Genomic DNA, 14,828 nt, shown 5'->3' with positions numbered 1-14,828 from the left:
AGGATCAGGAGTTCTAAGCCAGTCTGAGCTTTCTTGGAAAATAAAAATAAAAAATAAAACCAAGTAATCAAACAACAACAAAAAACTATGCAATCATTATGGTGGCTATTGAAAGAAAATGCTGACAAGAATATGTAGAAATGAACTCTTGTACATCACTGATGGGATAGGAAATGGCACAGCTGTTGTACAAATAGTTTGAGACTTAAAACAGAATGACCATTGTGGCTTACCAACTCCATCTCCTTGATATACACTCAACCAGCAAACAAGTTATTGAAACAAGTATTTGTACAAGGCTCATAGCAACACTATTTATAATAACAAAAAGGAATGTCCAGCAATGGATGGACTAGAATAATATATGGACTACTGAACTGGAGAAATGGCTCAGCAGTTAAAGACACTTGCTTAAAAATATGTGGATTATACATGTATGTGTACATATATAATAAATTAGCCATAAAACAGATACAAAGGTCCTAACACACTGTATGATTCTATTTACATAAAATATCCAGAATACAGAAATCAAAGGACAAAGTAAATAAGCAGGTTCCAGAGTAAAAAGGGAGAGGAAAATGGGAGACTGCTGCTTAATGGGCACAAAATCTCTCGTGAATGGTTCCAAACTAAATAGAGACAACACAACCTTGTAGATGTACCAAATACCACAGAACTGTGTATTTTTTCTTTTTTTTTTCTTTTTTTTTTTTTTTTTTGGTTTTTCAAGTTAGAGTCTCACTCTAGCCCAGGCTGACCTGGAATTCACTATGTAGTCTCAGGGTGGCCTCGAACTCATAGTAATCCTCCTACCTCTGCCTCCTGAGTGCTGGGATTAAAGGCATGCGCCACCACGCCCGGCAGAACTTTATATTTAAAATGGTCAATTTATATTAAGTAAACATCTTAAATTCACAAAACTGATTAGTTTTCATACCAATTAGGAGTAATTAATATACTTTCTAACTTTATAGGCTGCAAATGGATTTTTGCTGAAAACAATAGTATAGAACATAGCTACCACTTACAAGCTTCTCTAATAATTCTCTACTATATACAAGGACCAGGGTCCAATGCACAAGAGGTGGCAGAAAGCCAAAGAAAATATTAGTATTGCATCCAATTCTGTCTTCCAACCAAAATGGCCTTGACAATGGAACACTCAGAACCATAGATTTTCAGTGCCAGGGATGGGATACCTCCAGTGAGTTGTTGGCCAGGGAGGTCCCTCTGATGCCCCCAAAACATTCTAGGCCATTGATGAGGCCCTTGGTTTCCCACCAGGAATAGATGGTAAGACCCTATTGCTGAAGACTCCACATACTTGGGCTGCAAGCCCACTGAGAAATCCTGCTGGAGCTGAGCTGAAAACTTCCTCCATGTAGACAAGCTGACAGAAAGCTGGAAGAAGCCATTCTACAAGTAGTTCAATGGGAGAAAGAAATACCACCAGTGAAGATACTCAATAGTGGACACAGCAAGCCTTATAATTGCCAAGCCAGGCTAAAACAGCCAACAGGTGCTATAGTGGCATGTCTGTCATGGTGGAAACCAACTGCCCTCCAATTGGACTGGAGGCCTGCACCATGGGGAGGGGGGGAATACGTCCCTGATACTAAAAACTTAAAACAGGGGTAGTCATGAGCCCTAGGGGTGTAACATCTGCTGATGTCTGGAAAAATGTATATACTATGGTTATCAAACTGCCCAGTAAGCATTTCTGTTAATATTTATACCGTTATAGTAATGCTACTCTCACTTTGGGTAGAGAATCTTCTCTTTTCAGATGGCAGTGACCTTGGAATGACTTAGAAGGTATCATAGTGCTGGAAAGAAGTGACTGGAGTACGGAGTAACATCTCAATCATACCTTCCAAGGCTCAGGGTCTAATGCGGAAGAGGTGGCAGAAAGAATGTAAGAGCCAAAGGAAGGGTAGGACTCCTTACAACATGCTCCTCCAGACACAAAATGGCCTGTATATCCATGACCTCACCGTGCCTGACACTACCTACACAAGACCATCATGAAAGGAGGAAAAGATCATGGTATCAAAATAAAAGAGAGACTGATTGAGATGGGGAGGGGATATGAAGGAGAATGGAGTTTTAAAGGGAAAGTGGAATGAGGGAGGGTATTACCATGGGATATTTTTTATAATCATGGAAAATGTTAATAAAAATTGAGAAAAAAATGGCCTTGATATTCATGACCTCACAATGTCTAACATTACCTACACAAGAACTTCCTAATGAAAGGAAACTATGAGATCGAAACAGAAGAGACTAATTAGAAAGAAGGAATTCAACAGAGGATGAATTTGGGAGGAGGAAATGGGAATGGTGAGTGGGAATTTGCATGGTTTATTGTCTGTATTTATGAAAGCTGTCAATAAAAGTTTAAATAATTCTTCATTGTAATCAATAGGCATAATCAAATTTAGAAAAGCACAAACTGTAGAGATGACTCACATAGAAAAAAGCAGCAATTTTAGTTAATCATCTATAATTAAAGCATGACCTTTAAATATTATGAGTCATGACACAAGGAAATGCAGTGTAAAACCTTTTTTAATATCTGGTTTCAATAAACCAAATGCAAAGGCTATCTTCAAGTTAAACTGGGGATTCAAACTGTGAAATGGAGATCAGATTTTAGAGGTACTGTGTTCCTTAGATTGGGTGACATGAGTGCATTGTGGCTATACCGAATTTAAATAAAAATATTTATTTGAGGGGGGAGGGGAAGAGAGGGAGAGAATGGGCATGCCAGGGCCTCTAGCTACTGTAAATGAACTCCAGATGCATGCGCTACTTTGTGCCTGTGGTTTACGTGGGTTCTGGGGAATCAAATCTGTATCCTTAGGCTTCACAGGCAAATGCCTTAACTGCTAAGTCATCTCTCCAGGCCCCAGAATTTTTAATTTTTTTGTTTATTTTTATTTATTTATTTGAGAGCGACAGAGAAAGAGGCAAATAGAGAGAATGGGTGTGCCAGGGCCTCCAGCCACTACAAATGAATTCCAGACGCTTGCGCCCCCTTGTGCATCTGGCTAATGTGGGTCCTGGGGAATCAAGCCTCAAACCAGGGTCCTCAGGCTTCACAAACAAGTGCTTAACCGCTAAGTCATCTCTAGCCACCGCCGACCCCCCCGCCCCACTTTCTTTTTTAATGAGAAAAAAGGTTTTATTTCAGGCTTACAGTTTTGACAGGAAGTTTCACCATGGTGGACAAAGTGTGGCACAAGCAGGAAGATGGCTCATATCTTGTCATATAACTGGGTGGCAGAAGCCTAAATACTGGGCTCAGAGTTGGGCTATTAAACCACAAGGCCTGCCACTCCCGACACACCTACCTGGCCCAGCAAGAAAATAATTTTTATTTATTTATTTATTTATTTGAGAAAAAAGCAGAGGGTGGCAGATAAAGAATGGGCACACCAGGGCCTCAAGCCCCTTGCAAACCAAATGTGTCGCCTTGCGCACCTAGTTTACATAGTCCTGGGGAATCAAACCTAGGTACTCTGGCTTTGTAGGCAAGCACCTTAACCACTAAGCCCTCTCCCCAGCCCAAGAAAATACTTTTAAAGAGAAATTATCAGCTGAGTATGGTGGATCAAACCTGTGATTCCAGCACAAAGGAGGACTTCTAGGAGTTTGAGGTCAGCCTGGACTATAGAGCAAGCTTCTGTGGTATGTTCATTAACTATTTCTTCTACTTTCTGTGTTCTTGGACTTTTTACAATAAATAGTAAATTAATTTTTTATTTTCTGTATGTGTGAGCATGGCACACACATGCCACAGCACATATCTGGAGCTCAGAAGACAACTCCAGGCATCAACTCTCATCTTCCACCCTATTTGAAACAAGGTTTCTTGTTGTTCATCACTGAATACACCAAGCTAGCTAGACTCCCATCTCACCTAAGAAACACTGGAATCACAGACACTCGTGCTACCATGTCCAGCTTTGTGTACCCAAACTTTGGCCCTACCATGTTTGCATGGCAAGCACTTTACTCACTGAGCCATCAGCCCAGCTCAAATTTTTTATTTTTAAAAAAAATAACAAGAGGGCTAGAGAGATGGCTTTGCCGTTAAGGCACTTGTCTGTGAAGCCTAAGTACCCAGGTCCGATTCCCCAGTACCTACATAAGCCAGATGCATAAGGTGGCACATGTATCTATAGTTTGTTGGCAGTGAATGGAGGCCCTGGTGCATCCATTCTTTCTTGCTGTCTGCCTCCCTCTCAAATAAATAAATAATAAGGCCAAGCATGGTGGTGTACAACTTTAATCCCAGCATTTGAGAGGCTGAAGTAAGAGGATCACTTCAAGTTTGAGGCCAGCTTGAGACTATACATAGTGAATTCCATGTCAGCCTGGACTAGCGTGAAACCCTACCTCAACAAACCAAAATAATAATAATTGGTGGTGGTGGTGGTTTGTGGGCTATGGATAAAGCTAAATGGTAGAGCACTTACCTCCCTGTAGCCCTAGGTACAAAAATCCTCAGCACTGCAAAAAAAAAAATTACATATGTATGCATATATATGATATATGCATATAATATGCATTATGCAATTCATATGTATAGCATATTATATATACATTAAAATAATTATATATACAATAAAATATTTTACATGAGCTTTAAAACCATGAACAAATTTTGGTTGCCACTTCTGAATCATAATGTCTAGAGTCTCAGAAAGTAGGAAGTTCCTAATATTTTCTTTCTTTAATACTTTTGTTGATTATTTACAAGTTTAAAAGAAAAAAATCACTTTACATTAATTGTTTTGACATGCAACTATATTAAAGTCCAAAGAAAACAAAAAATCCACCAAGTATCTGCCTAATTTTTCCAAGTTCAATCCTGACAAGTTATGCCTTTCAGGAACATAACCTCCAACATTAACCAAGACTGGGGAATACTGTCTTGAATTGCTTTACAGTGTGTCAAGCATTGGCTTCATATATTCAAGGTGTACAAAAAAAGGAAAAAGAGGGCTGGAGAAATATCTCAATGGTTAAGCTGCTTGCTTGTTAACCCTACCAACTCCAGTGCCCACATAATACCAGACACACAAAGTAGCACATGCATCTGGAGTTCATTTGTAGCAGCTAGAGGCCCCCGGTTCACCTATTCTCATTCTCTCTCTCTCTCCTTTCTCCCCCCCCCCCCCGCTTTCAAATAAAATAAAGTAAAACTGAAAACAAAAGTAAAAGAAATAGCACATATAAAAATCCTACAGCAACAGCACACCCAGAAGCCATAGATTACTAGAAAAATTTCAGTGGCAGGGATAGGATACCTTCCAGTGAGTTGTTGGCCAGGGAAGTCCCTAATGCTCCTCAAACTTTATAGGCCTTTGCCAAAGCTCTTGGCTTACCACCAGGAATAGATGGTAAGGCCCTACTGCTGAAGACTGTTTTTGCTACAAGGTTACTGAAAAACCAAGCTGGAGCTGAGCTGAAACCTCCCTGTAGACAGCTGGAAAAAGCTACACTACATGTAGCTATATGGGAGACAGAAGTCATCAGTGGACACTGCAAGCCTTAAGTTTGACCAGCGGGGACAAATAAGCCAACAGGTGTAATAATAGCGGCATGTCTGTTATGGGGGAAGCCAACCATTCACTAATTGAACTGGAGGCCCACTCCACGAGAGGAAATACATTCCTGGTACTGAAAATCTAGTGAAAAGCCTATGACGGGGGAGGTCATGAGCCTAGGGGTGTAACACCCACTGTTGTCTGGCTAAATGCATATATTATGCCCACCAAACTGCCCTGTAAGCACTTTTCTCAGCATCCATACCCCTATTATTAATGCTACTCTCACTTTTGGTTAGAGAAGCTTCTCTTTTCAGGTTATGGTGACCTCTGGGATGACTCAAAAGGCACCACAGTGGTAAGAAGTGGCAGAGGCATGTCAGCAATGAAACATCTCTATCACACCTTCCAAGTCATAGGGTCTATTGAAGAAGAGGTGGTTGAAAGAATGTAAGAGCCAAAGGAAAGGTAGGACTGCTTACAATGAAATCATCCTGACACAAAAAGGCTTGGATATCCATGACCTTACAATGCCTGATACCTACACAAGACCTTCATAACAGGAGGAAAAAGATGTTGACATCAAAATAAAAAAGACTAATTGAGAGGGGGAAGGGGATATGATGGAGCGCGGATTTGGAAAGAAGAAGGTGGGGGAGGGGAGGGAATTACCATGGTTTCTTGTCATTCATTATGGAAGTTGACAATAAAAAATAGTTTTAGGGCTGCAGAGATGGATTAGCAGTCAAGTGCTTACCTGTGAAGCCTAAGGACCCTGGTTCAAGGCTGGATTCCCCAGGACCCACGTTAGCCAGATGCACAAGGGGGCACATGCTTCTGGAGTTCATTTGCAGTGGCTGGAGGCCCTGGTGTGCCCATTCTCTCCCTCTCTCTTTCCCCCTCCCCACCACCTTCTCTCTCTCTGCCTCTTTCTCTGTCTGTTGCTCTCAAATAAATAAGTAAAAATAAACAAAAGTTTTTTTAAAAAAATATTGCAGAAGGGCTGGAAAGATGGCTTAGTGGTTAAGGTGCTGGCCTGTGAAGCCTAAGGACCCAGGTTCAATTCTCCAGTACCCACATAAGCCAGATTTACAAGATAGTGCATGTGTCTAGAGTTTGGTTACACTGGCTAGAGCCCCTGGCATACCCATTCTCTTTCTACTCTATCTGCCCCTCTCCCTCTCTCCCTCTCTCTCTCTCTCTCTCTCTCTCTCTCTCAAGTAAATAAAATATAGGGAAAGGGGAATGAGAAGATGGCTCAGCAGCTAAAGGTGAATGCTTGCAAAGTTTGCCAGGCTAGGGTTCGATTCCCAAGCGACACACATAGATGCAAAAAGTGCAGCAGGCATCTGGTGTGCATTTACAGTTGTAAGGGGCACTAGAGCACCCATACAAACATAAATAAATAATAAAGAAAAATTCAACCCAGAATAAGAGGAGAGAATTTAAAAGGCAAGAGAAAGAGTCATAGTCAAAAGCGGCACAGACTGCAAAATGTGGTGGTGCACACCTTTAATCCCAGAACTTGGGAGGCCAAGGTGCGAAGCGCTGTGAGTTGAAGGCCAGCCTGAGACTATATTGAGACTACACAGTGAATTTCAGGTCAGCCTGGGCTAGGGCAACACCCTACCTCAAAAAACCAAAAGAAAAATAAAATCAGGTATTATGGCACACATTTTTAATCCCAGCACTCAGGAGGCAGAAATAGTAGGATCACTGTGAGTTTAAGGCCACCTTGAGACTACATAGTGAATTCCAGATCAGTCTGAGCTAGAGTGAGACCCCCACCTCAAAAACCCGCTGCCCCCCGGCAAAAAGTGGCCCAGATTAAGGCTGTGAAGATTGTTCAATGGTTAAAGGCACTTGTTTGCAAAGCCTGATGGTCTGGGTTCAATTTCCCAAAACTCACATAAAGCCAGATGCACAAAGTGTCACATATGTCTAGGGTTTGTCTACAGTGTCAGAAGGCTCTGGCATGCCCATACTCACACTCTTTCTGTCAAATAAACAAAACTTTTTTTTTTTTTAAAGAAGGGGGAACACAAGGCAGACAAGGATTCTTTTTTTTTTTTTTAATTATTTATTTATTTATTTGAGAGCGACAGACACAGAGAGAAAGACAGATAGAGGAAGAGAGAGAATGGGCGCGCCAGGGCTTCCAGCCTCTGCAAACGAACTCCAGACACGTGCGCCCCCTTGTGCATCTGGCTAACGTAGGACCTGGGGAACCGAGCCTCGAACCGGGGTCCTTAGGCTTCACAGGCAAGCGCTTAACCGCTAAGCCATCTCTCCAGCCCAAAACTTTTTTTTTTTTTTTTTTTTTTTTAAGGCAAGGTCTCACTCTAGCCCAGGCTGATCTGGAATTCACTATGTAATCTCAGGATGGACTCAAAATCACAGCGATCCTCCTATAAAGGCATGCACCACCACACCTAGCTAAATAAAATATTTTTACAAAACAAGAATACTTTCTTCTTAAATTTTTTTTGTTTATTTTTATTTATTTATTTGAGAGCGACGGGGGGGGGGGTACAACAGAGAGAGAGAGAGAGAGAGAGAGAGAGAGAGAGAGAGAGAGAGAGAGAGAATGAGAATGGGCGCACCAGGGCCTCCGGCCCCTGAAAACAAACTCCAGACGCATGTGGGTCCTGGGGAATCAAGCCTCGAACCGGGGTTCTTAGACTTCACAGGCCAGTGCTTAACCGCCAAGCCATCTCTCCAGCCCTACTTTCTTTCTTAAAGAAACCCTCTTAATCTTTTGGCTAAGATCAAGTATAAAAGTGCCACAAGCTGGGTGTGGTGGCACATGCCTTTAATCCCAGCACTTGGGAGGCAGAGGTAGGAAGATCACAGTGAATTCAAGGCCACCCTTAGACTCCATAGTGAATTCCAGGTCAGCCTGAGCTAGAGTGAGACCCTACCTCAGGGGGAAAAAAAAAATGGCACAAATAAGAAAACAAAGCAAGATGACAGAAACAAGCTCAGATGCAGTCATGTGGTTCTTAATGATAGGGACATATTATGAGAAACACATCATTAGGTAATACTGTCAAATCAAGCATCATTAACAATATAAAACTTAGACAGCACAGCCTACTAATTCTATGTGGCACATATTTATATGTGGTATGACCTGCTGCTCCTAGGGTCATAATCATCATAACGACACATGATTAAGTCAAGCACAAGAGAAACATGATGCAATCAAAAGATATTTTTGGTGTTTTTTTTTTTTTTTTTGTAGGGTTTCACTCTAGCCCAGGCTGACCTAGAATTCACTATGTATTCTCAGGGAAGCCTCAAACTCAAGGCAATCCTCCTACCTCTGCCTCCCGAGTGCTGGGACTAAAGGCGTGGGACACCATGCCCAGCAGCATATTGTTTTAACATAAGCTACTTTTAGTCAATAGCATATTGAAAATCCACCTTTTCATCTACAGAACTTTCCACATACTTCTCAGCAGCCCACAGAACCTTCTCCAAAATAGACCATATTTTGGGCCATACAACAAAACAGATAAACGCTATCCCCACTGTAGTTGGGGACTTCAACACTCCACTATTATCAATAGCTCATCAAAGCAGAAAATCAAAAGAGAAATAACACCACCATAGATGAAGTAGACCTAATGGACATCTACAGAACTTTCCACCTGAATTCTACAGAATACATTCTTCTCAGCAGCTCACAGAACCTTCTCCAAAATAGACTATATATAAGGTCACATAATGAAATAAAGAAAAATCCAACTTTATATTACTTCCCATAAGACAGATTTTAAGCTCTTGTGCCATTCTTTGACTAGATATATTTCAGTAATCAAATGTACTATATATGTACACCCTTTAAGGTTGGTGTAACTTCCTTTCTAAGTGTATAAATAACCTAGAAGTCAAAACCAACTGGAATCATCAGTGCTAAAAAGGCCAATATTTTGGCCTGTGCTCCCAAGTCATGAGGCCACTGGAGATGATGGGATACTTCTACACTGTTAAGTCACCTATCTTCCTGATCAGGGAGGATATGAAGACCCCAAAACAAAAACAAAAACAAAAAATAAGTGTACAGTCCAAAACAGAATCAAACTGAGAAAAAAATCAGTACCTTTGGTAGAGAAAACTACTTGGGTAGCATGGCACTGACTCATCCTAACAGAAAACACCAGTATTGAAGAAACTATTGGGCTATTCCTACATCCTGAAAGTCTCCTTTGGAGAGCCATTAGTGACCTCCAAAATTAATCCTTCATTAAATTCTGGCTATCAGCTTGGTCTTAAACACTCAGAGAGAAATGTGTAACCAAAGATAAATGGCTACCTCAAATATATGAATAGCCTATTAAGTAACACAACAAGAGCTTTTCCAAGAGAGGAAACAAACAAGACCTTAAGACATATTTTATCCTACCTCTAATAGTTCTAATTCTATAATAAGGAAAAACAACCACAGTTGTCAAAAGGTTAGTTTCAAATCTAGAATACATATGGATGACTCTGACCAAGGGTGGCTTAATTCAAAAGACTTCCTTATACTGGGAACGATGGTGAATCTCTTCTAGCTTGTGCCAGGAGATCCTTAAAAAGTTCTGAGGCCAAAAATATATTTGTACAGCCTTTAATGACACTCAGTGGGTCTATGGTACCCAACCTTTGGCCCTGGCAAACTCCGGGACAAACTTTAAAAGGTATATTATGGAAGGCTGTTATACAAAATAAGGCATATTTGCCATTATCAAGGTTAAAGGTTGTCCATATGTTCCTGATAACTCTGCTAATATCTCATGTTTTATAAGCCATAGAGAGACAGACTCAGGTCATGTCAAACACTGTGTCATACAATGAACCGTTCCAGAAGAAAATCTCAGTCACCTCATGCTCAGATGGTCCTGAGACAATCCAACTCAGTCTACCTGGGTTCCCTCAAATGCTCCCCAAGACCTAGAAGTCCACAAGAATAACCCTAAAGGCAACCAGATTGCTGTGTGCTCACTTCTCACTAAGTCATTACTTTTATTCTTTCTCCCCAACATTCTCTTCCAAGACTATCTTCCTGTACTCGTAGGAGGATTGCTGTGAGGCCACCCTGAGATCATATAGTGAATTCCAGGTCAGCCTGGGCTAGACCAAGACCCGACCTCAGAAAACAAAAAATATATATATATAAATATATATATATATAGATAAGATAGATAGATACACACAAACACACACACACACACACACACACACACACATACATAACATAATGAATAAGAAAGTATATCATATTTTATATTCACAATGACATTTTCAGCAACCTGGACAATATCGGGCACCTAAACACTCAGACACTGCTATGTTTCTTCAATGACATGACTCAACACCATAAAAAACCATAAAAGCAACAAGTCCCAAACAATCTAAAGACTTAATGAAACTGGAGAGATGGCTTAGTGGTTAAGGCACTTGCCCACAAAGCCAAAGGACCCAGGTTCAATTACCCAGGACCCACATAAGCCAGATGCACAAGGTGGCACATGCATCTGGAGTTCGTTTACAGCAGTTGGAGGCTCTGGCATGCACATTCTCTCCCCCCTTCCCTCTCTCTCAAATAAGTAAAAGTAAAATATTTTAAAACTTAATGGACTCCGAAATGAAATAAATGGCAAAACATTTTACTAGAAGTTAATAAGTTTATTTATTACATTAAAAAAGGAAGTCATGGGGCTGGAAAAATGGCTTAGCAGATAAGGCATTTTCCTGCCATGCTAAAGGACCCAGATTTGATTCCCCAGGGCCCATGTAAGTCAGATGCACAAAGTGGTGCATGTATCTGGAGTTCATTTGCAGTGGATGAAGGCCCTGGAGTGCCCATTCTCTCTCTCTCTCTCTCTCAAATAAAAATAAATTTAAAAAAAATGAAATAAACTTGTCTATCTCACAATATTAAAAAAATAACATTGAAAAAAAATATATATATAAGGAAGGCCAGGCATGGTGGTACATGCCTTTAATCCCAGTACTCGGGAGGCAGAGGTAGGAGGACTGCCTTGAGTTCAAGGCCACCCAGAGACTACATAGTGAATTCCAGGTCAGCCTGAGCTAGAGTGAAAACCTATCTGAAAAACCAAAAAAGGAAGCCATGGGCTGGAGAGATGCCTTTGCAGTTAAGGTACTTGCCTGCAAAACCTAAAGACCCAGTGGTGTTTCCACAATACTCACGTAAGCTAGATGTGCAAGGTTGTGCATGCATCTGGAGCTTGTTTACAGTGGCTACAGGCCCTGATGCACCCATTCATTTTCTCTCTCTCTCTCTCAAATATATAAATAAAATATTTTTAAAAGAAATAGAAAAGCACAACTATGTGCAAATAATATTACAAATAACAGAATGGGCTCTACAGAGATCCCCCAGCATGGAAGCCTAGCAGTTACTAACAAGTTCTTTTATAATTGGTTTTTAAACTATGACTCTTCCCCTATGTAGTCACTGAAATATCAGTTTAGTACAGAAACAAGCTATGCAAGGACTCTCAGACAGGCATTCTTCCTTTTTTGTTTCAATGCAGATGACTGTCTAAGTTCAATTAAAATATAACAAGCAACAAACTACAGATTTACTCTCCCTTATTCAAAATTCTAGAGACCAGAAGTATTTTAGGTTTCAGATGTTTTCAGATTTTGGAGTATCTATATATTCTAAATGTCAGGACACAATGACACAACGAAATATTGGTTGAAATATTACCTAAGTGTGGCACCCAAGTCTAAACACAAAATTCATTTATGCTTCATCTATATGGTTTTGCACCTGCACTGTGACAGAGAGCCCAGGACCCAAATAAGCCAGATGCACAAGGTGGTGCATGCATCTAGAGTTCATTTGCAGCAGCTGGAAGCCCCAGAGTGCCCATATTCATATTCATTCTCCCTCCCCCCCTCAAATAAATAATTAAAAATAAAATACTTTTTTAAAAATTAAGGCAATCAAGGAGTCCAGTGTGAAATACCTATAGTTCTAGCACTTGGAATGTGAAGGTAAAATAAACAGGAGTTCAAAGTCATTCTCAGTGACATACCTAAAGTTCAAGGCCAACCTAGGCTATATGGGACTCTATTCTCACCAAAAAGGGGGGAAGGCAGGTTAGAAAAACAGGTGGATTTGGGGCCAATACTTAAGAAACTACAGTTAACATTCCTTAGGCTTAAAGGTGGCATTTGTTTTCTGTGGTGATCCCCCAATTGTTTATCCTTCAGATATATCTGATGGAGATTTTCTTTTAGCATATCCAACAGGTACATGAAATAGGATTGGTTATGTTCCAATAATGTTTGAAGACAGGTAAATGATATAAGAATCTATATACTCATTTCTCTATTTAATATATGGCTGAAAATTGTTCTCAGGAAGAAAAAAAATGTAACCTACACACCCAAAAGTCCAGAAATTTGTGTTTCTCTAACTCATCCTGAATTCTACTTTTTTCACTCATCTGGTTGGATTAACAACAAATTCTAGGCAACTCCTTGGCCCCACATTCCTCCCACTCTACAATGTGTAGTGCTGTCCTCATCTATTGTCTTTCAGCTTGTCATTATTACAATATTTTTTCAATAGGTTCCAAATTCACCACACAAACAAAAACCGTATTTTCTGAAACAGTTAACGTTCAACAGATCTCAAACTGAAATAAAAGATTCAGTCGTCCTTTAACTCTACACTCACCAGCTAGTCAACAGCTAGGTAAGTAAACCCGGCATTTTAGCTTACAATTAATAATTTTATTTGAAAGCCTCAGAATCACATTGAAGGACGATGATGACCATAAGTTTGGTTTTGCTTTGACTTTACCTTAATGCTTCCCCTCCCCAGTATTTAAGTTTGATGGCTAATGTCAAGGACTTAAAGTAACAGATGGTTGCTAACTCCCAGGAAGTAAACTCTCTTAATGAAAGGATAACAGCACTCAATTGAATACGATACACAGAAAAGCTCCGAAAATCTCCGCGTTAAGTAATCCATACATACACTCACCTTGCCTCCCCTCGAAAGGCCTTTTTAGCGGTTAGAAAGGAGCAGTCCTAGAGGGTTTCTTCAACCCACCTGCTTTCTTAGGGGAGGAGGTGCTAGTGAGCAAAGAAATAACCAGAAAGACAGGCCGGAAGGAGGAACGCAAAAGGCATGGAGTCTGGACAATCAGCGCTAGAAATGATCCCAGAAGTTTGTCCAAGTTGGGTTCAGAGGGAAGAAGCACCTCTTCGAAACTCCAAAGTTCCTGAGCAGCTAGCTACTCGGAGTACAGAAGCCCGGACTCCTCTTCCCAAGTGTTCTCCCGAGGGTTCACAGGTACAAAGACAGAGCAACTTTCCGAGCCGGGCCCGAAGCAGCGCCGAAAGTCGAGCTCCGACCCGGCCGGGCCGTCGGGTCCCCGAGCTCCTCAGGCCCGGGACGTCTCGCTGCAGACCCGGCGAGAGGCAGCGACGGGACTGTGCCTCGGCTGGGAGGAACCGCTCCCGCCCGCCCGGCCCCGGGGTCCTGACCCGCGCCGCCCACCGCCCCGCCTGACTCCTCGCGGAGCCTGGTCAGGACCCACGCGCCCCACTGAGCCGGGGCCGCCGTATGGACCCAGCCGCTGCCTACCTATCTTCGCTCCTGTTTTTCTGTTTCTTCCCCATGGCTTGTCAGCGGCGCTCGTGGCCCCGAGCCCTCGGTTCCGTCTCTCACAGACCCAGGGTCTCCGCTCCCCTCGACTCCCCTCGCACGGCCGCCTCTCGCACCCGGCTCTCCACAGACCCGCGCACTGGGACAGGGCACATATGGTGTAAGACCTCAGTGCGCAAGCGCATCGGCCCGCCGCCTCGGCGTGGGGACGCAGGGCGCGGCTCATCGAGAGCTGCGCTTCTGGTAGAGCGTCTCCAGCTGGCCCCGCGGCCGCGCAGGAACCCGAGCGCCCCCTACCAGCAAGAGTTCGCTGCGCTCCGACGCCAGCCGGTTTCTAGGTTCTAGAACCAAGGGAATGACAAAGAGGCCACGATCAGAAGTACGGCTTGAAATTGCCTTGTATCTGTGTCTTTCCGTGGCAGAAAATTTAGTAAAGCCCACAATGAACCAGAGAGGCCTGTGAAATTCCCGAGGAATGTAATAAGCCCAGGACAAAAGTTGAGAACTCTTACTGTAACACCCATGAATTAACTATAATACATTTATGAAAGGAAAAGGAAGGGAGCGTAGCCATCAGTTCTCTAATATGGATCTTCATATCTACATCCCAAACGAGAGAAAATTATAAA

The 14,828-nt window shown here is 41.9% G+C and overlaps 1 protein-coding gene across 2 annotated transcripts in view; it reads right to left on the bottom strand.

Moving 5' to 3' along the window:
• Eif5b (eukaryotic translation initiation factor 5B) overlaps positions 1–14,359 on the bottom strand; it is a 99,245-nt gene extending 84,886 nt beyond the window's left edge. For both annotated transcript variants that reach the window (XM_045147740.1, XM_004669781.3), the window contains exon 1: positions 14,179–14,359. In XM_045147740.1, the coding sequence (XP_045003675.1) occupies positions 14,179–14,213 (35 nt within the window). In that variant the 5' untranslated portion in view covers positions 14,214–14,359. The remainder of the gene's footprint in view (positions 1–14,178) is intronic.
• Positions 14,360–14,828: the final 469 nt, after the last annotated feature.

The sequence above is a fragment of the Jaculus jaculus genome, chromosome 4 (genome assembly GCF_020740685.1).
Source record: "Jaculus jaculus isolate mJacJac1 chromosome 4, mJacJac1.mat.Y.cur, whole genome shotgun sequence".
Lineage (NCBI taxonomy): Eukaryota > Metazoa > Chordata > Mammalia > Rodentia > Dipodidae > Jaculus > Jaculus jaculus.
Note: the sequence above shows the minus strand (reverse complement) of the source record. Positions and strands in the feature narration are given on the sequence as shown.